Raw genomic sequence first — 23,221 nt, forward strand, 5'->3', positions numbered from 1 at the left:
AGGTATTTCCTGGGCAGGCTGGAGTGGGGTGCTGCCAGCTCAGCTGCCTGGCTGCAGGTTTGGCACTCTATGTGTTTGCTCACCCAGCCCAAAGGCATTGCTGTCGAGGCAGGATGGGAATGAAGAGACTCTGACTCAGAAGGCTGCTGAGAGTAAAACTCTGGTTTATTCAAAACACACTGCTCTTTTATACAGAGCTTTGTGAGGACCAACTCCATTGGTTCTGAAGTGAAAACAATCCACCACCATTGGTGCAGAGTGCTTGACGCACAGTGATAGAACTTAACTATAAACAATGTGAATAACAAGAGATATAAAGAATTATTTACATTCTTCTCCAGCTCTTTCCCAGGCTTCTGCCTGGCTAGAAATTCTCAGTTTCTTTCTTTGACTGAATCTGAGACCCACACGAAGGTGTCTGGGCTCAGCTGTGACTGGCATGTGGCAGGTTGTGGCCTCTCCCTGCACAGCTCCCTGTTGCAGACCATTTCTCTATTAAGAAATATTTGGAAATGCAAGAATACACTGTAAGAAGGAATATTTGCACATCTACATTCATGTAGATGTGCACACTTGCTTTCCTACTTTGTCAATATCAGGCACAATTATTTCTACTCTTTGGAGCTCTGCAGGACCGTGGTATATTCTTCACAGTTACTTGCTATTTCCTGACTGATGGAGATGCAGCCACAGTCATGTGTAAAATGATATTCATGTACCTTCTGCCAAGAAAGGGGAAAAAAAACAACAAAGGAGAGAGAGAAAACGTTGTCTGATAAGGCTGAAATCAGAACAAGATTACTTTTGATAAAAGATTGATGAAGAGGCATTCACTTCTTGCAGGAGAAAACATTTGTGAAAACAATTGATATTGGCGGCGTTTGATAAGACATGCAAAAAAAATTTCATTTTAATATTTATCACTTGTTCTGAAATAGATAGGCAGCTTCAGCATGATGAGGTCATGAAATAAGAGATTGGTTCAGGCAAATTCATTACTTCTTTTTCTGTTTTTGATATTAGTTTGCCTCTTCACAGCTTTATATAATGTATTTTTTCTGCATCTTTTATAAAATACTTGAGTGTCCATCTGGTATGAAAGTAGGTATAAAAACATTTTTCAGAGCAAAGAGTGCCTAAGTTAACACACTAAGAGTCAGTATTTGTAAACCATATTAGAGATAAGCTCAGTAAGATCAATCCTCTTCTATGGATTTGGGTTAAATTACATTGACTGCTGCCAGGGCAGTCTGCCCTATTTCATTTTTTGTTTGGTGATTTTTGGTTGTTGCTTGTTTGTTTGTTTGTTTGTTTTTAAAATCCATTAAATAGACCTTGAGGGTTTAAATCAATAAATAATTTTTGCAGGTATTCTGCAATATTCTTGTAGATATGGGACTTGATTTTATCTCTAATTTAAATACAAAATAGGAATATAAATAAAAAATGCAAGAGCAGGGGAAGAAAAGGTTCCATGAAGCAGAGGAGCATCATCCATTAAAACTGCACCACACTGTATTACAGTTCAGTCTAGACACTAGCTGTGCAGCTGCTGCCACACTTCTTAGCAGGAGGTTTTTTTTCTTATTTTCCCTGGCACATTGCAGGGCTGCTACAATAATCAAATTCTTGAGGTCAGGTCAGAAGAGCATCTGTGGAAAGGATTGTGAGTCATATACAATTGCTAGTACCAGAGAAAACTTTTCTAGAAGAGGATACTTGAAATACTTGAAAATACTTGAACTGCTGATGTGAGAGAGAAAATCAGTGAATGACTTGATAAGCATATCTAAAATAATGGCTATAAAGTGACTAGATATTAGAAATTTTCATTTATCTGTTTTATGTGTGATGTGGGGGTTAGAGTATGAGTGCTGCAGTTTGAGCACAAATGTTGATATAGCTACTGTGTTGACAGCCCCATAGGGATTAAGGCAGTGGATTTCCCCACATTTTTCCGTTTGTGTTCTGAAACCATGTATCTATGTACAAATAATAAAAATATCTAGAAAAACTAGGAAATTAATGGGTACTAACACTAAATTTAGGTATAAGATTTTGCTGTAATCGCCTTCTGCAGCTTCTTATAAATTCCCTTAAAGTAACTGGTGGTGGGTAAGATGGAGATCTTTTGAGTCATTCACTGTACCTGTTACTCTTCCTTGTTATCAAATTACTCTTCTAGATCACACCATTCTTTAACTGAGCTTTGTATTGAAATCCTCCTATTCCTTGCTGCTCCAAAATTCTTCCTACCAAAATATAATATTTTAGTGTTCTTTAAAACTACAAAGATGACCATTAAGGAGTAAGATGAAAATTAAAAATCATATTTTCTTACAATTAAAGGACTGTAGAGTGAAAATTGTTGCACTTCATTGAGGAAGGCATTTGAAGATTCTGTTTTGCAGCTCAGAGGGAAAAGACATCTCACAGGATGTTAGGAATTTATTAAAGTAATTAATGATATTTTACTGAATACTGGATTAAATATTAGCTCAGAAAACTAAGTGAATGTCCTGAGTAAAAGAAAGAGCTGCCCCTGGGCTTCAAACATTTGCATACATTCATTTAGAAAAACCTTCAAGTGTAACTTAAATACGTATAATTATGTTTTCATGTTTATCACTCACTGATTTGTGCAGTTTGTGGAGCACAGTCTAAAATTAGCTTTTTGTTTTAAATAATGACAAGACAGCTTTTAGTTGTGAAATGCATCATTTTGTCTTTGTGGGTGTATCAGTGCTGCCTGCATAAGTGGTGCATTGGTGTTTATCCTAAGCCAAGCTGTGCCTTTTTGTTCTGCTCACCTGGGTCATGGGTGCCAGAGCAGGGCAGAGCTTCACTCATCCCGCAACGTCTCTGTGGCACCACAGCTCCTGAAATACTGATGAATTGTGATTAATACAAACACTGAATGGCAGATGTTTAAGGATTAAGTATATTATTTGGAAAATATGGTTTTTGTTAATTTCTTCTTAGTTTGTTTCTTTTTGTGCCCTGGTTAAGTGGGAAGTTGTTATTTGGCATTGCTGTCAGAAAAGGACAGCACAGACTTACAAGTGTAGCATTCTCATCTTTGAGAACACTAAGCTCCTGCAGTAGAACCTGTATGATTTTTGAGGACTTTTGGGTTTAATACATGAAGCTTTATGATGCAAAATTCCACAATTGTTATGAGTGCCTGGTGGCTGTGCCTTAAAAGGTGGTAAATAGCAACAACTGTGCCCTGAGGCACCTTGCATTCCTATGTGTGTGTGTGCAGCTTGCTGGAACTTGAATCCAAAGCTAGGGTGCTGCATCTCCAGAAGCAACTAAAATAGTGCTAAAATCAGAAGAGATGAAGCTTGAGCCCAGCAGAGGAATCTCTCATCCTGCTTGTTTTGTGTGATAGCCCCATCCTTCCATATCAAAAAAACATTATTGAGCTGGTGGTGCCTTGTAACAACCAGCATCCAAAAACTGAGCATGGATCCTAATTATTTGCAGATAATATTGCAAACTTTCACCCAGTGTATTTCTCCCTCTCCTTCTCAGTTACAAGTGAAGTGAAAAAAGTAAAAGAAGAAGTAAAAATAAAGGAATTCTTTCTGGTTGAAATTTACCTAAAAGCATGAAAGCCCTGGATGTTCTGAAGAACTGTGACTAGAACCCAAGTAAAATCAATTTGAGTACCCTACTTAAATTTAAAAAATACACATTTCTAAACATTACAGATATATAAAAAGAAATAATATATTTAAATTTGCAAATTTCTAGCTGCTTTCCTTTATGTTTAGCTTAGAGAAATATACCAGCCTTGAATAAGGAAAATTCCTTCACTTTGTAGTAAAACGGAAGCTCTCAGATCTGTGTCCCTCCATACCCACTCAGAGCAGCCCATCACTGTTTCCTCTGCATCTTTTGTGCTTTCAATTCCAGTGGCAGCTTATTTGAAGAAAAGACAATTTATGCTATACTTGTAAGGGTTTCAGCTTTCTATCCTGTTAATTGCAGCCATCAAAGTTTAGCATCATTTAAGTGGACATTGATAAAAGCATGCAAATATAAGCTCCAGATCACTCTTAACTGTGTCATTGAGTTAATTTCAGAGCTTTTCTCACTCAAGGCAATGAGGATGAAAACAAAGAAAATTAAAAAAAAAGACATGTGATCGTGTTTTGTGATTGGCATGAATGTTTTTAGTCCCTTTTTAAGAGGGACCTAAGTTGAGACTGGAAAAGATCAAAGAGTTTTAGGAAGATTAATTTGTAGCATCTGTACTACAAATTGAATGTTGATCCTTGCAGGAGTAAGAGGAGCATCACTTTTTACTTCTCAGTAAAGTGAGAATTCCAGGATTGTTAAAGCTGGTCCCTGGCTGAAGTCAGAAAATGTTTTCAGACCATGAAACTGTAATTAATGCTAAGAGCTGCTCTGAGGTTAAGGGGTGCATCTTGCCCATTGGAGCACGCATCCAGTCTGATAAAAAGTGTGCTACAAGGGACAGTACTTGCTGTGTCTCATGAAAAACCCTGTCACACAGAGCTAGAAGCTGTGCTGGTAGTCTCTCTGCTTTCTCTTACTGAAGTGTGACAGTCGCTGACTTTGTCTTGGATTTTTTTCTGCCCTTTATTCTAAGTCTGAATAACCTGTTTTCTAGCTTTAAAATGTGTCTGTACTGTACAGCTTGTGCATCTTTAAGACAGAAATGATTTACAAGTCCAGACTTACAAAGCTTAATTCCCATTGCTAGGGAAAGTTTACAGGAGTTTATATGCTTTCTTGGCACAACTGCTAACAAGACATTTGTTTTTTTAAATAATAGATTTTTTAATTGATTTTTAGTGGAGCTAGCCAAGCAAACCAGGTCTGATTTTCTGGGGAAATCTCTCTGGTGGTTTTACCTGATGCACCAGCAGAAAGTTAACAGTTATAAACCCATTGAATCTCCATGCTGTAGGAAAAAATTACCAAATGATCTTTTAAAGAGAAGTGGTTTAGTTTTGAAGAGAGGACAGCATACAATTGCTGATCTTAATTTAGTCATTTTATGGTACTTTATGTATTTCCTTTACTCTCTGAAAATGTAACTTCCAGCAAATCACTGCACAAAAGTAAGCAACTAGACAGCAGTTGTGGCTGTTTTAATAAAGCTGTTACCTTTAATCAGCAGTAATACCCCCCCCATCAGATAATCTGAAATGGGTCTGCTGATGACTTTGAGAGCTCAGAATGAGAAAATGAACTTGTGTCTGGACTAGTGTCTCAGTTTGAAATAGGAGTCAGATTTTGCAATAAATCTCCCAATCATCCCCATTTGCCATGTTTTGGCTTGCATTGTGGAGCATCCTCAGAGCAAATAAAGTAGATACCTTTTGATTGAAACTAAACAGGGAGATGAATTTCAGAACTTTATTTATTAAAGTCACAAAAGAGAGCAAAGACTAGAGGTAGACTAAATTCAAAACATCCCCAAGCATTCCCAAACTTTATAGAGTGTATGTCAGGTCCTTGACACAAACCATTTTGCTGTGGAGAGCTACTACTTTTGGTCTGCAGTACTTAGTAGTGCAAATTAGGTTACTTCCTTGCTTGTTTACTCAGACAAGCCTGACATGCTTGGAGAAATCTTCATCTCAGTAAAACTTAAAATTTTTGAAACCTTGGCACTTCTCAATTTTACAGCACTTTTTCCTTCTGCATGAATGCTCACAGCCATTCTTCCTGCATGTGTTTTCACAATCTATATCTTAATCTGAATCGAAATTAAACAATGTCTCATCCATGTGGAAAGGGCCTAATATTCCAGATTTTTTAGCAAAGGGTTTGGACTTACATGTGACATGCCTATGAAAGGCATACGACATGTTGTAAACTGATTGTATGCAAGATAATGCCATTTTTTAAACAAAAAGTTTAAAAATAATTTTCTGGAACCTCTTAGTCTTAATAATCTATGTTTTTCTAACTAAATCTTAATACTGAACCTCTCTATCAGAGCTTGATGCTATATAATTGAAGATTTCTTTATTAGAATTGAATTGTCTCAGGGGTAAATTGAACATTTTTTCCCAGGGATGGGTAAAAATGAAAAATGCATTCTTGAAGCACTTTTTTTTTTCCTAATCTTTCTAATGGGTCATAATTCTCTTCTTGTGATGTTCAAAAACATCTTTCATCTGTGACTCAACAAGGTGTTCTCACCTCCTTTTTATAATGCTATGTTTAATATATCTGTTGGCTATTTAGCTGAATCAGTCTAGATTCATTTATTGTCACATTTTCCATTTATGCTTGATGTTTTTTTTTTTTAATCACACAGGTTACTTTTTCATTTGAATATCAAATTTTCATTATTTCTATGATATCTTCATGGCATTCACCTTGTTTGTATTAGTGTGTAATTATGATTTTGGCAGGGATAGTGTTAATTTTCTTCCCGGTAGCTGGTACTGTGCTGTGTTTTGGATTTAGGATGAGAATAACATTGTTAACACGCTGAGGTTTAGTTCTTGCTAATCAGTGTTTACACAGTGTAAAGGGTTTTTCAGCTCCACCCCACCCCAGCAGTGAGCAGGCTGCAGGGACAGAAGTAGTTGTGAGGAGTCTCAGCCACAAAAGCTGACCCCATCTGACCAAAGGGATATTCCACACGATGTGGCCTCTCCTATCCACCAGTATATAAACAAGGGGGAAAGCTGGTCAAGGGCTACTGCTCAGAAACAGAGCTGCATCCATGGGTGAGTGGTGAGCAATTGTGTTGTGTATTGGACTTTTTCCCCTTTCTCTTCTGTCCTAGTAAACTATCTTTATCTCAACTCACAAGTTTTACTTTGTTTCCCAATCCCACCCCCACTCCCCCCACCCACAATTCCATTTAGGGTTGGGTGGGTGCAGAGAATTGAAGAAGTGACTGTGGGATGTTTAACTGCCTACCAGGTTAAACCATAACATGAGCATTCTCCCTTTTAAAATTAGGTATGATTTCATAAGGGGTGGGAATAAATGAGGTGACAAACTATGCCCATGTGTACTGGGCACAGGGATTAATTTATTGTTAAGAGTGCTTTCTGATATGGTACAGAACCCTCATTAGGGATTGGGAAGAATCTATAAACTGTTTTTTTAAGGTACCTAACTATGTATCTGACAAACTAGTGCTAAAGTCCAGTTGGATATGTAGCTGTGCTGCACAATATTGCACTGCATAGATTTTCCAGCATTAGCCTGCTGGGATATTTTAGTAGGCATAGCCCAAAAATCAAATCTAAGATCACTTGTGCCTGTCACATAAACTACTAGTTTAAAAGCAAGTCTTTAAGTAAAATCAGGGAAAGCTCCAGAAAACAGTTGACATCTTGCCCATGTTTATACTCAGAAGTTAAGAAGTTACCAAGTAGGGCCACATAGGGTGCTCACTAGGCTTTATTTACAGCTGTTCTCATAGCAGCTGCTCAAACTGATATATAGATGCCTGAACTGGGACAGGTAGAAGACCAAAGTGTTCCTTGGTTGGGATGTGTACCAGGTACTGGCCATAAAGCATGAAAAAGGCATCTGTGTATGACTAGTTGAAGTGATTGAAATAAATATTTATAGCTATTAAACTTTTGATGCTCTAGACAATAAATTCACAGGAAAAATTTGCTTTCTACATTTTTTACAATGCATAGGAATTCTTTCAGAGATCTTTGGAGAAGGGAATTTTCCAAATTTGTTTTCTGCAGCTCTCTAGCTGCTACCAAAGTGCCCCATCAGCATGAGAGGCTACTGAGGTCTTTAAAATATTTTCAGAGTTCTGGTAGTAAGTGACTCTCCAGTTTTTCAGATAGAATTCATGTCTCAGTAATGTCCTGACACTTATTAGGTGTCAGTGTGAGGCCACTTTTATGCCCCTTCCTCACATACTCACTAATACTTGATGTATGCTTTACACAAAAGTGTAAGCAGTCACAGTGTCTGCCTTGCTGAGATAAGCCTTCTCAAAGAAGAATTTAAGGGAAAACAGGAAATAAAAATTAGATCTTATGTTAGCCAAATAACATATAGTCCACAGTCCCGAGGCCAAGCTGCACTCTGCAGACTGTGAACAGTGCTTCCTTATGAGACCTTTTGGGAGCACAGTATCTTTTATTACCATTTAACCCAGACCAAAATGTGCCTAAATGTCATTCATTCAAGCATTTTACAGAATACACTTGTTACTTGTTCTGTTTCAGTGTGACTTCAGAAGAAATTAGAACAATGGAAAGTTCAATCCATACCTTAAAAATAATAAGCTTTCTTTTTTATGTTTACAACTGGAGATAACATGTTTAGGGAGTATAAATTCTATCAGGTAGTTCAGTATGGAAGATAGAATAATAATGAGCTGCACTCAACTGTGTTTAGGAGGAAAGCGAATGGTCATGAGAACTTAATTGTATTCATTTTTAATGTAGAGCAAAGTTTTTCTTTATTGTTTTCTATACAGGCATTATAATAAAGGGCAGGTTTATAGGTTTTTCTTTGTGCACGATATATGAAATTACAAGAAGGGAAAAGTTGTTCATTTACTGAGAAAAGTTTTATATGAATCTAGTATTCATTTGACTATTTCTCTTCCATTTTTTATTGCATGATATGTTCTTAATGTCACTGTGGAGATACTAATAGTTTTGTAAACATAATGTCAAAAAGTTTGGCTGCCTTCTGTGTCTTTTGTAGATCATTATGCAGAGTTTTGAAGGGAATAACAATAATCTAAGCAGGTATTTTAATGTTTCAAACTGTCTCATGTGCTGCCAATAAAACATTTTTATTTGTTAGAAGAGTTCATATATCTTTTGGGAATTCATGCTAAAAGATCCGCATTCAAGAAAAGTTATCATATTAATGGTGTCATTTTATTAGTAATGCCATTTAGAAATACGTATATGGCATTGCTAAGGTCTTAGATTGTGTACAAAAAGTAATAACCTTGCAACATTCCTAACTGAGCATTAACTCTGCATTCCCTCCACTGAACTAGAAATTAGCATTAAATTTTAGTGCTATAATGTGAAAAAGATGGAAATGAAGCATAAAGTGATTTGTAAGTGAAGGAAGAGGGAGAATTCTGACTTAGTTGAATACATTTCCATTTCCAGCAGATTATTAACTCATTAAGGGACTAGACAGTATAAAATCCTAAGACTTTTACTTCTCTTTAAAGAGTATAATTCAGAGCAGAACCTTTGTAATATATGGACTATTGCCTTTAACTGTAAATCAGGGGATTTTATTTTTGTAAATGCTAGTGAGGGCTTCTTACTACACAGAGCGATCACTGGCTGAAGGGGCTGTAGTAAATGCCACAGTATGTACTTATTTCCTCTTGTTCAACATCAACTGTTCTCTTTGCTAAAAAAATAATTAAATTAAATTTGAATGTGTCTGAGTTAACTCTTCTGCTAAGTGAAGGGTTTTCTGCCCTTTAATCACATTTATTTGAATGTGTGGCGCTTTCAATAATGTATCTATTTTTCCTTCTACTTCTAGGTGTTGCTTAGCACCCACAATATTCTGAATGCTAAACTAGAACAGTGGTATATAACTCTGGACATGTTGAAAAGGTGCACTGAAATCAAATATAGATGTATTCCATAGCATCATAAAAAAGCAAGTAGTTTCTGATTGCTGGAATTTAACTGCTAAGTGGTCCATGTAATTTAGGCCTGGTGGTGCCCTGGCTTTTTTTTCCTTGCCCCATGTGAAGCAATATTTAGTTCACTGCCACTAAGCAGTCAGTATTCACACAAATGGATGCTGATACCAGATCAGAGTGCTGATTTGCTTCATTATTTTAACAGTGCTTAATTTTCCCTTCAAGTTTCCTCTTCCTATGACCTGCATAATATTCTCCGAGCCCAGAAGCTGATTTTTCTTTCTATATTAGCTGATCAAATAAAAGAAAGTTAAGTCTTCTTGCAAATCTTGCTTCCAATTTCTTAAACTGACATGGCTCAACAGAATATTATTTCTATATCTGTGTATTTTATTTTATGTAGCCTCTACTCTCAAATTCATTATTATACCCTGTATAATTAAGTGTATTATCATGCTGTAGCTTTTTTCTTCTTGCATTTTTTGCATTCACTGTGATCAGCGGATGAAATAGTGTTTCCTATTCCAGTTGATTTATTTTCTACTAGTTTCTACTGCTTTTGAAACCTGGGCCCTGTCCTTGTGCAAGGGCTACAGCAACAGTTGAGAAAGTCTTGCTGAGCTTTTTTTTTTTCTCTCTCTTCTGGGAACTTCATATGCTTTTTTGTCTATTTTTGAGGGTAATCTTTAATGTCTCTCTACATTTTACTTGAAAAAATATTTTCCCAATAAAATCAGTGCATCATCTACACGTTTACATGGGGTTCCATTGGTTTGAAGGGATGTGTTGTGCTATTTTTAAGGAAAAAAAAAAAAAAACTAAACTGGAGAGCCAACTTTTTGGGTCTTCATAATCATTCCTAGAAAATACCTTTTCTTGAGCATTGGCCTTATGTGAATCTCTTAGGGACTGGCATCAGGCAGTCTATTATCTGCTTGATCTAAATAGGTAGCAATTTGACAATTCCACTGTTACTGTATCCACAATAGGCCACAGGGATTAATGGGTAAAGGTGTGAATCTCCAGGTAGCATAAAAGGTGGAATTTCAAATTGAATCATAGGTAGTGGAGTGTAAAGAGTTTTTCTTTGTGATTGATATGCAATAAGAAAATACCTCAACACCTTAAAACTCCCAACTCATGGTTAGCAGGAAACGGAAATTTGTCAATTTCCTTTTCTAGACAAAACACTACAAGCTTTTTTATATTCACATACAAAGCTTCAGATTCAAACTATTTTCTGCATTAATGTTTCTTTAAATAAAATTTTAAATTATGACAATATATTTCAAAATGAAGTGTATTGCACTTCAGAAAATATGATATCTCTTGTGGTGTTTACATTCGTTAGACTGAGAAAATTCCTTTCAGTATTGGTATTGTGTTCTGGTTTGAAAGTAAAACCAGTGAGAGACTCCAAGTCAGAAATACAATTTATTGGGAAAAGGGAAAAGGACAAAAATGTATGTAATACTATAAAGGGAAAAGACTACTGACAAAGTCAGAATTCAACCTGGCCAGCATGCTGGTAGCAGTCCAAATTGGAGTAGCTGCAATCTTCTTAGGATGGCAAATGTAGTTGCTGTATCTTCTTGGAGAACCTATGCAAAGGCTGCCCCTCTGTCTAGAATTCCCCAGTTTTATCCAGGTGGGAATGCCTAGCTCCTCCCCCCTGGGCGGAGCATCTCACAATGGTTTTTTATGAGTGACGAGGTGTGTCCTTAATCACCTCCTCCTGGACAGTGTATCTCTGAGTCATGTGGCCAGGCATTGATGGGGCTATTAACAGCAGATAAGTAAAACTGCCCAAAGGCAACTCTTATTGAGATGGTAATAGGAATTTTTTTTGGTCTTCAATCTTGGACATATTGCTATCCAAATATGTTGTGAAGAAGATATCAAACAGAAATCTGTCAGAACCACAGAATGGTTTGGGTTGGAAGAGACAATAAAGATTATTTAGTTCTCACCCCCTCACTGTGGACAGGGCTGCTACCCATTAGGATCAGGTGTACACAGACACTTCCAGAGATGGAGCATCCACAGCTTCTCTGGGAAACCTATTGCAATGCCTCACCACCTTTTCAATGGAGAATTTCTTCCTGACATCTAATCTTTTTGTTTAAAAATGTTCCCCATTGGCCTGTGCCTAACAAGAGGATTTCAGAGTAACTTAAGCACAGTCATCTTTTCCCTTTTCATAATTTATTTCAGTCTTCCCAGCTGACCTTCTAGTTAGCCCACTGCTCTCACCAACAAAGGATATTGTGTTGTTCACTCAGGATGTGCTGATTCAGCCTTGTGAAATTCAGCTTGAGAATTCAGGAAAAAACAAGTAAAAGGCTAGGATTAAAAAAAAAAAAAAGTTTTAATTTTAATTTTTTCTGCTCTGAATTAATTTTCCCAAGTTGGCCAAAACCTATTTTCTCTAAAGATCCAGTCCTTATTACTGAGTTTCATAGTTTTTTGTTTGTCTCAGTTCCCTTTGCTCTAGTGAAACAAGATACTTCACAATCTACTTTTTATACACTTGTAGTTTTTCCCATTGGAATATGGCACACAGGCATTAATTTGAATCAGCAGATAAGACAAGACAATATCTCTAGAATCATTAATAATAGGTATAGTCAAAAGCATGTTTCCTGAGGGGTAAAACAAATACATGAAGGAAACAAAAATGACATTGACATAAATAATTTATCTTACAATAGTAACCTAAGGCACAACCTAAACTCTCACAGAAACAGAATTCTACTTCTTTTCTCAAAAAAGAAGCTGTCAATTTAGCCCATCTATTGTCCATGAAATGTAATCTGCAATAAAGCATTAATCACCCATATTCTGGGAAATGCTTGGTTAGGTTCCCATCCCGATTCTCCACAATTAGCCTATGATCACAATTCTTTTTATTTTCTTCTTGTACAGTTTTATCACTTTTATTACAAAGGTTGAGGATTACCTTCCCCCTTTAAACACAAGCCAAATTCCATTCACATGTACTCAGAAAAACATTGCAAAACTGATGATTTAGGATACCATGTTTGTTATTGCTCAGTGGCTTCCATATGAAATCTACACACGGTAAATATCAAAGGATGTTGGTTCTTTCTCCTACCTGCTCTTTGCAAGTCATCCTGAGATCCACTAATTAAGCTTTCCTGAGACTATTATTTACACTGTCATTAGCAGTAGTGATGTTCAATCTGTCAAAGCTTGTTTTTGTTTTAGATAAAGAGATGGAAGAAAGCTAAGATACAGCATGTTACCTGTTCTTTTAAAATTTTATTAAGGGAAATACAAAAAAAACCACTATTGCTAGGGTCATATACAGAATCACAGAATATTCTGAGTTAGAGGAGACCCACAAGGTTCATTGAGTTCAACTCTGAAGTGAATGGCCCATGCAGAGATAAAATCCACAACCTTGGCATTATTAGCACTGTGGTCTAACCAGCTGAGGCAATCTATAGAATTGCCTAAAGTGCAAATTTTGCAGCTTTTTCTGAATTACGTAGTTCTTGATATTGCTGAAGAGAGAATAGTAGGTAAGATGGAGTTTTATTTTGTCACCCCTTCCATTGTTTTTGAGCTAACCACAAAGCCTCCAGCTTGCAAAAAGAACCTGAAAAGGACTTATACTTTTAAAAGATGAATTGATATACCCAGGCAAATAAACATGTAGAGAGCTAAGACAAGCAAGGATGGTTGAAAACGTTTGTGGTGGAATTGTAGGAGAATTTTGTTTTGTTTAAGTAGCTCTTCCCATCCATTTTATTCTCTCACATGCACTATCCCCTCTGTGATTGTAGCACAGCATCAAGCAGTGAGCTGAACCAGGAACTGATGCAAGCTTTAAAAAAACAAAAACAACCTACTGAGAAGGACAGTAAATATTGAGAAAAAAATGAAAGGCAGGACATTGTCTGCGTAAGCAAGCAAAACTGCTGGAAGAGGTGATCATTAAAACAGAGTATGACTGATTGACAGTTTATTAGGGGTTTCCAAAGCTGTGAGTTTTTACATAAATACCTGTTTCTGTTTTTAAACTCTCACTGTAACTCAGAAATCAGTTTTGAGCTCCTAATTTGCCTAGTTATAATTTCATTATTAATTTATTTTAGATTATTAAATTCTATAATGCCACACAGTATTCTTAGTGAAAGGAGTTTTAGAATGACAGACTGGTTTTGTATATTGTGTTAATAATGAAATGATTGAGCTATTTAAATGGATCTTGTTAAAATGCTATGGGCAACAAGATGTTAAAAAAAAACAAACAAGGAGAGACCTTTAATGTCAACATGATCTTTTAAGGTTGAAATCTAATAATTGCTTTGATTGAATATTAAGACTGCAGTGTCCTTGCTTTAGCAAACATCTGCTGGCTGATTACTGCTTCACTAAGGAGAGAGTGTGTTATTGAAAATTCAATTAAAACAAAACAAAAGCCAGATTTTTGTCCTTTAAATTGCATTGCATAAAAATAAAGAGTGGAGGGAGAAGTACTGAGAAATAACCTAAGAGCATGACGGAAAACCACTCAATATAAAAGTGTCCAGAAGTAGTAGAAGAGAGCATGGAAGAATGAGGATATAAAGACCACTAAAATATCTGTAAAGGAATCTTTTACAATTAAAGTGTGTGTGGTAGTTGCATATACAAATGACAATTTTTAAGTATTGTGTAGAAACAAAGACAAATGCATCTTTCTGTTTCTCCCAAACGGATTCAAAAGTCTGCTTTGACATTTCACAGCAGAGAGTTTCACAACCTAATGACACTGCAGAGAGTTAGAAAATTAATTTTTTGACAGACTACCCACTTTCTGTGTAGGCTGATGCTTATGTTCATTCATGACCCTGAAGAATTGGGTTCCAGAAGGTATCACCATATAAAGAACATTTTTTTCTTGCAAGGTGTGTTGTTGGAAGAGCAATACAAGTCTTTCTTGAAAGACCTTTGCTAATGATAGGTCTTCCAAAATCTCTGTAATTTCTATTTCTGACATAATATTTTGCTTTTCTGTTCTGTATTGTGAAAATAATGAAGAAGTTGTGAAAGACATCCATAATCCTTTCATGAGATCCTTATTTACCCTGCTATTTTCTAAGACACAAGATCTGGAAAGACTGTCTAAGAATCACCTCTGGTGAGGACTGAAAAGGAGGAGAGCTTCTGTATTTGTGAGACCATAAATGGTCTCATTTTAGGCTAAAATGGCTAGCAGCTTTTTTGTTTAATCATGAAAGACCACAACAGTCTTGAAATCTTCCACAGGCTTTCTCTCAATCTAAGGTCATCAATAGTTAAATGTCTTTTTTGGAAAGAATAGGATACTCATACTAAGTCTACATCTAAAACCAGATTTAGACTAAAAATTACATTACAGAGAAGAAATAGTATCACTCTTCATCAGTAGCATTATCTTCCCTGTTCCTGATGATAAAAATATTTTGTAGTAGCTTGTTCATGAACTATTTGTGATCATCAAGTTTTACCCTAAATTGCTACATGAAGAGTCTGTTTCAGCATTATCTGTGCAAATGTCCCTTAAGTGTTGAATATTCTTAGTGTTTGATTTAGTAATGCTCTCTCTGGAGATTTTTTAGTTTGTGCCAATAAACCTGACTTATTTAGAGCTGTTGGCTCTGGTCCACTATTTCTTTGTTAAATGTTTATCACTTGTAAGTGTTGTGACCCTTTTGGCAATGCAAGTAATCCTAATTCCAGCAATTTACACTTGTCACTTTGCTTTAAACTCCATTACTGCACACTGAAATTCTCCACAAAATGGAGACCATTTAACAAATAACAAACTGGAGATAGTGGGATTTTGTCCATTATGTCAGAATTAATTATTTATCACAATTTTGGTTTTGTGTTACAGAACTGTGACCTGGCCCAGCACAGCATTGTTCATATTGTTGAAAGTCCACAGAAGAACAGTCAGGACAAGGAGAAGACAGAAGATAGCTGTGTTGGGGGTGTTCCAAAAGCCTTGAAAAGAGAACCTGAAAGTTTAACTCGCATAGATCTCAGTACCAGCATCCTCCCATCAGTCTCTTCAGGGTTGGCAGTTATTCTGGATCCTGGAAAAAACAGTGTTTCACTTCCCTCTGAAAAATCAGGTAATTCAGTGACTTAGTACATTTCAATATACTTTTCTAAACATGTGTCTTTTTCTTTCTTAGGGTGAACAGTTCTAGTTCCGTACCATGGAGAAAAAGCCCCCAAAATATGTGGTTTATTTTATTTATTAAACAAAAAATACAACAATACTAAAATGATAAGCATCTGCTGTGTCTTCTAGAAAAATAATTTTGCTTTGTGGATAAAATTAGTGATTTCTTGTGTTGCTCCTGTCTCTAACTTATATTATGCTCATATTTTTATAAACTATTACAAGATGGCAAAACCCCCAGAGGTCTTTGAAAAGGCAAAATATGGTCTGTAAAATTTCCATTAGAGAAGTTTCCTTAACTAAAATGTTGGGCACCTTATGCCTTGCAAATGTGCTTAATTCCCAATCTGCTGGGATGCTTGCATACCCATACATATTTTTTATAAATATTTTTAATTTATTTGAGATTTATTAAAGCTTGGCTGGCACAACACATGAGAGTGAAGATTCATACTATGGGCATTTATAGTTCTTCATCCACCAAATGATTACTGAGAATATCTTTATTGTAAAAAATAATCTGAGGGACAAGTTACTGCAAAATTATCTTATTGATACTGTGTTGCCCCAGTGAAGATACAGCATTCTGTGCAGTGCCAAATTCTGTTGTGATTTATCATAATAGTCCGAGATGTATTTTTATAAAGAACAGTACATAAATGCCCTTTTTGCACAGTACAGAAGGTAATAGCAAACATATATATCCAGAGTACAGAAGACAAACTGTGAAATGACAAAGATACCTCTTTACTAACCTGGCCACAGAAATCATCTTGCTTAACAAAATGGCTACTAAAACTGTTAAAATAACTTCTAGAGAATTTATTAAGTAGCTCAAGCAGAAAATATATAATCCATGGAAGGGTCACAGAAGTATTCCACAACTGACTTGGTCAACCTCTCACTGCCAGCTAATGATGAATGAGTGCAGTTTAGGAGCAAATTAGTACCCAGCTTAATGATCCACATCTCCCAATCTGAATGAGTAATGAGATAAGAAGGGTGCATGCTGATTTAAATCTGGTAAACTAGGGACAGAGCTTCAGCGTGGGTTTACTGTCAGACTCTAGGCAAAAGTGTGAACTTCTAAACATTACTGCATATTTATTTTTTCATTACTGTACATAGGAATAGGGATTCAATAATTGTGCTTGACTTTTCAGAATAGTTTACACATGTGCAAGGACTTAAAATATGTCATGTGACATGTTTGTCTACATACTACTAACTCTGTGAAGCTGAGTATAAACTGATATGTGTCTTCTGTTGCAGCAAGTACTTTCATGGTGGAATACATGAGGACAAAATGTATTGATAAAATATGTAGGCTAGTTTTTTCTGTGATTAAATTATTAAGGCTTTTTATCATAGGAGGAAAAAAAAACAAGACCCACTCTAATGATACTTTTTTGTGGAAGGATGTTATTAATAATGTCCTTTTTAAAGGCCTGTTAACTTCTTTCCGTGTTTTGATTTTCACTATTAAAATTTGTCCTTTTGTTTGTTCAGGTCCACCCGTTTGTTCAATATGGAATACTATATTTTTCCTTACAGATTTAGGGTGAGCTAATTTGTAGCCACTTAAAAAAAAAAAAAAAAAAGAGAAAAGAAAGAAAGATGATTCCAAAGATCAGTTTTGCAGTAAACCTTACTGTGTAGCAAGGATTTCCTTTGGCATAAATTAAATGACCAATAGTAGTGGGAATGAGAGGTAGGTACCATCGTTGGTAGCTGAACTTATACTTACCAAGCTGTTGTCTTAGGAGATGAATGGTTGTGGTGATCAGTCTACAGCAGCAACCTAGACAGGTGAATGAAATATAATATTTTTATTGTTCTGTGTGTGCATGACAAATTTAAACATACCATTTAGAGGCAAATATTTAATTAATTGATTAAATTAATATTGTTTAGTCTGATGTGCTACACAGCTATTCCATAATTGCAGCAGTAAACACTGAGACTGTCTTTCTGAAGACTAAGTTATTTTTGTTATGCTGACCCCGTGTTCCTGCCTTTATTTTATTTGTCTTCCTTTGAATTCTGAGGAAAAAGGTTTGTGTTAATTTTCACATTACACAAGTTTCTCCCAGAAGTTTTTGCATCATTTGAGTGCTAAAATAGTATTTTTGAAGTATATACGTGAACACTTAGAGGCCAAAATTTCACCAGAAAAACCAGGAGACAACTCTTGTGTGCTGTACTACTATTATATAAGCAATATACTTTGGTAGTATGAACTGCTGCACTTGATGAGACAAAAACCCTTGTGGCCCGGCAATGTGTCTCCACCAAGGATATGATTTGCTCCTTGAAGAAGCATGTAATAGGACATGCTCCTCCAGCTCACCCCCACTCTTGTGTGAGTAATGAAACCAGCTTCTGACTGGTCTGGAGATGTATCTTACATGCACTGTATTTTTTAGACTACAGTGTGTTTCTCTATGAGAAATTCAGAAGCTTGAAAGTCATTAACAAGCTGAAAAAATATGAAAATGTATCCAAATAATCTCTTCATCAAAGAATTTCAGGTTTCCTGGTTTTGTAGAGAAAATTATTAGAAATGCCTTTTCTTCTAATTTTTTGTTGCTGTTGGGGGGTTTTTTGGTTTTTTTTTTTTTTTTGTTTGGTTTGTTGTTGCTTCTGAAAACACTGTGTGATTTTTACAGGACATGTAAAAAAATATCAGCACAGGACTTTCATTCTACTTCACCCCCTTCTCATTTGCATCTGTCCATTATTTGGGACATCTGTGCTTTAGTAAACACAATAAAAATAAATGAAACTGTCTTTCATAATGGTTGCATATCAGTAGATACATATATAAGATGAAGAAATAATGGTTAGACTCGATAATCTTACAAGTCTTTTCTAACCTTAAAAATTCTTTGATTCTCTGATTTCTACCTGAAGAACAATGAATCTGTAAAACATAAGAGTTTGTATGACTCATTTGCTGAATATGAGAATGCATCATGATTTCAGATTCAAGAAAGCCAATAGACTATTTGGAAGTATAAACAGAAAACAGAGTGGAGTGAAGAAAATGCTTTTTCTCTGGTTTTGCCACTTGCATAACTAAAACCAGCATAACTCACTGTTTTGATGACTACATTGTTAGAAGGTTCAGGGGCAGAGTCATGAGAATCTTACAAAAGTGCACATCATGATTGCTTTATAATTGTTTTGGCATCTATGGAGTGGAAGTTTGGTAATGTGGGAATATTAGATCTTACCAGCTATCTTAGGATTTTAGTTCTCATTGCCTAGAAAGTGCAAGCCAAGTTAAAATCCATGTATGGTATTTGTATTTGCAAGCCAGCAAATATAAATACCACACATGGATTTTAACTTGCCAAGAAATCAACAACCAGTGCAAGTTATCCCAGCTTACAAGAATTCTCTACATTTGATCATATAAAAAATGTGTAGAACAATTTTTTCTGAAACATGAAGATAGGATTTCAACCTAGAAGTAGTATGGATGGTGCTAGGCAGGAAGTCAGACTGCAGAATCTCATTCCCTCCCCTTTTTAAATTATGTCAAGCAAATTTGTAATATGAAAAAAATAGAGTTAGTTCAACAGAATCTGTTTTCTGTAAGCTGACGTGAATGTTGTTACTTACATAATTTCCAGGTTAATCCATTATCAACTGGTTTATTATTTTGTCTGAATCAAATAGATGTGGTCATCGTTACTTAGGGTTATTTTATTTTCAACTTTTAAATAAATGTTCATCTGGTCAGTTCCAAATTAAAATCGTGGTATTCTTTAGGTAAAATTTTACAAATGCTTGCATGCAAGCTACCCCTGTTTCTTTTATTCATGCTCTTCTGTTCACAGAAGAGTTAATAAAATACTTGTATATACTGGCTTAGGTGTGTCAAGCTCTAAATTCTAGCAAAAAGAGGGATTGATTGTTTTCCAGCTAGTTAGGAAATGCTTTACCAAATTTAAACTTCTTGGCTTTCCCAATAATACAAGTATCAGTTAAGGCAGCTGAATCAGATAAGATCATTACCAAAATCTCAGTGTTAGTGATGTGTGAAGTGATGAACTGGTGCCCATTCCATGTAAGGGTCTGATTCTATCAAAGAGACAGTAAAAATCACTTAGGAGGGAAAGCCACAATTTAGGGTGTGGCTAGCCAGATCTGTGCATTCTTCTGAGGCAAGCCCTGGTGAATAAAAAAACCCAGATCAATTTAACCATTTAAATTGCTAGCATTGTACAAATAGTTTTTGAATAGTATTCTGATGACTATATGTTAAAAATTCCTGTGCCCTGTAATTGACATTGCACTTTATTATAATTCTTTTACTTAAAAAGCCTAAAAGGATAAGAATTTTTGTGTCAAATCTGTTTGAAGTAAATGAGTAGTCTCAACTCCTGAAGTACTATAAAATTACTTCACAGTTTAATAGACTTTATAATCTCAAATTAGATACAGGTTGGACAGCGTTATGGTGTATGTCTACCTCCCTATTTGCATGTGGTGCTAGGCTGAGTAGCACTGCCTAGTACTGAGCTGAGAACAACTGCAGCTATTTCTTATCCCTTTTTGAGAATTTCAGCAAAACATGAGCACTCATCCTTATTTTAAATTTGCTGTCAATGTACGATGTCATAACCTGATGCCAGGTTCATTGCTGTGATGTGTTGCAGTCACAAAAGTTGAGTTCACTAGGCCTGAGAGCTCTTTTAAAAGGGAAATTGTACCTAAAGCACTTGTCTTCCTTCCTTTCCATTTTTCCTTTCTTATTTGATAGTTTTATATTTCTTGACCCAGTCCTGAATCTCATTTGTGCTCTTCACTGCTTCCACTGTTTTTTGTTTTGCCAGCTTCTTTTCATGGGTACTCCATGCCTGGGAGATGTTCTACCCCTTTGCAGTCCCTCATGCATGTTTTGTTTTGTTTTGTTTTGTTTTGTTTTGTTTTGTTTTGTTTTGTTTTACAAGCTTTTGTGATGTGGATGCCTCCTGAGACAAAGATGTGTTCGACTACACACCTTTTTGTTCATTTGGTAGTCATATTGCTCACATACTTGATGCAAAATATTTACACATTGTGCCTGACCAGATTGTCAATGTTAGAACATGTCTTTCAGAAGTAGCCATCTTTTAAGTATGTGCATCTCAGGTCTAAAAATCCATGTGTATTAATAGAAGAGTATGGCAATTTAATTTTCATAGTCTAAAGAGACATTGGATTTAATTTTAACTCAATTGCACAAAATATTTCCTACATATTGAATGAGAATTTTTCAAAAATTTTAAGTTCCCAAGCTGTTTGGTATATGTATGACAGAAGTTGATGAACTGTGAGGTCCAGAAGGGTTTTTATTGATGATCCAGTGAAATGGCGGTTAGAGTGATCTAGTTTTTGACTGCTTGTTGTTTGACTTGTTTTTAAGTGCTAAAATATATCGAAGTCATAGAGTTATGGAATTGTTTATGTTGGAAGAGACCTTAAGGTCATTGAGTCCAAAGGTTAACACATCACTACCAAGTCCACCACTGAACTATGTTCCTAAGTGCCACATCTGAACTTTAAATACCTCCAGGAATGGTGACTCAACTCCTTCCCTGGGCAGCTTGTTAGTGTCAGTATATATTAAATTATCCTTCTTGATGCTGTACTTTCTTGGATTATGCTCTATGTGTATGTTCAGAGGAATGAACTCATTTTCCCCTAGGAAAATGCTTCCTGTTACAAATAGGATAATGTTTCTGAAATGGTTCTCTGTTTTTTTGATGCACAGCAAAAAAAGAGGTTTTTTGATATAAACCAAAAACACACAGAAGTGCTTTATGTGAGATCAAATATATGGCCTATCTAAATCTAGTTCTCTTCTTTTAATAATTTCCTATTTTGTATACAATAATTCAACATAAAATGTGTTCTTATTACAGAAAGTTTTATTTAGATAAGATGTATTCCCCTTTTCAAATAATCACCCATGTCTGATTTTCCTTCATATTTATCTGGGCAAGTTGACATTAATAGTATTGGTATTTTCTATTCTGATCTTCATTGGAGAAAAAGAGTTTCCAATGTCAATTCAAGGCTTGATTGGAGAAAAGAGGGAGAGTTTTCAGCCCAGAACTTAACTATTTCTAATTCTGTCAACATTTATATAAGAGAGTTAAGCTTAAAAACCAGTAGAGTTATGAAAATTTGTCATTACAAAGTCCTTGGAAGTTTGCTCTTATGTATATTTTATCTTCTTTTAGGGTTATTAACCCTTGACAATTCACTGCTGCATTACTTCCAAATTCTATATATAAAAATTGATATCCTCTCTTCACCTTCTAGCAACAGCAGAAAGTGATTTTATAAGACATTAGCATAATGGAACCTTTTCAATAAAATGATAAATTGAGCCCATTTCAGAAAACAGAATGCACACTCGATAATTTATTGCAGCCACTGCCATGCTGGAGACCTCATTCATATCATATGCTTTTAACGCTGATGAGAATTGTGCCATTTTCCCATCACACCTTGCATGTCTGTGAAATTAATTTGAGAGGAAAAATGTAAAAAATGCTCTTTTCTAATAGAGGCTAAAGCTCTTCCGGGAATGCTTATCTTTACATGACATAATTATCTCTCATGAACGTGTCTAATTACCTTATTGTTTTAAAGGCCCTTCCATGTTAATTGAACAGTGCCATTTGCTGACTCCCCTGCGTCAAGGGGTGAAGTGGAACAGAATTGTATTCTTACAATGTATTTTGATTGGTTATGAGGGACAACACGGATGGACTTTCTTTTGCAAGTGTATCACTTGTATCTTTATACGCCCAGCTAGAGGTGACATTTGGAGATGGAAAATGTTCTGTACTGATTAAGCAAAATTATGCATTGTATATTTTCCAGAATAATTATTGACATGAATTTATTACTGATGCTAGGAGGAAAAATAGGAAAGTAACACTTTGGAAACATCCCTTATGCATAAAAATATTGATAATAGAGTTTTAGAGTGATTCTTTTTTGACAGGAAGAGTCTAATTATGAGGCACAAGTAAAAATCATAAAATCATACAATGATTTGATTAGGAGGGGTCTTAAAGATCATCTAGTTCCAACCCCTCTGCCATGGACACCTTTCACTAGATCAGGTTGCTCAAAGCCCCATCCAACCTGCCAGATTTGGGGCATCCACAACTTTTCTGGGCAGTCTGTTCCAGTGCCTCACAGTAAAGAACTTCTTTCTTATATCCAACTTAAACCTACCCTGTTATTTTAAAGCCATTCTCCCCTGTGCTATCACTGCATGCCCTTGCAAAAACTCCCTCCCCAGCTTGCTTGTAGTCCCCTTTAGGAATGGGAATACTGCTATAAGGGCTCCCAGAACCTTCCCATCTCTGGGCGGAACAACATCAACTCTCTCAGTTTGTCTTTACAGGAGATCCACTTCAACA

The 23,221-nt window shown here is 35.8% G+C and overlaps 1 protein-coding gene across 3 annotated transcripts in view; it reads left to right on the forward strand.

The window, feature by feature from the left end:
* The window catches only part of PRKN (parkin RBR E3 ubiquitin protein ligase), a 693,458-nt gene that overhangs the window by 203,601 nt on the left and 466,636 nt on the right, over positions 1–23,221 (forward strand). For all 3 annotated transcript variants that reach the window (XM_021544140.3, XM_085576858.1, XM_085576857.1), the window contains exon 3: positions 15,495–15,735. In XM_021544140.3, coding sequence (XP_021399815.3) covers positions 15,495–15,735 — 241 coding nt within the window. The remainder of the gene's footprint in view (positions 1–15,494; positions 15,736–23,221) is intronic.

Source organism: Lonchura striata, chromosome 3 (assembly GCF_050655825.1).
Source record: "Lonchura striata isolate lonStrDom1 chromosome 3, ASM5065582v1, whole genome shotgun sequence".
NCBI lineage: Eukaryota > Metazoa > Chordata > Aves > Passeriformes > Estrildidae > Lonchura > Lonchura striata.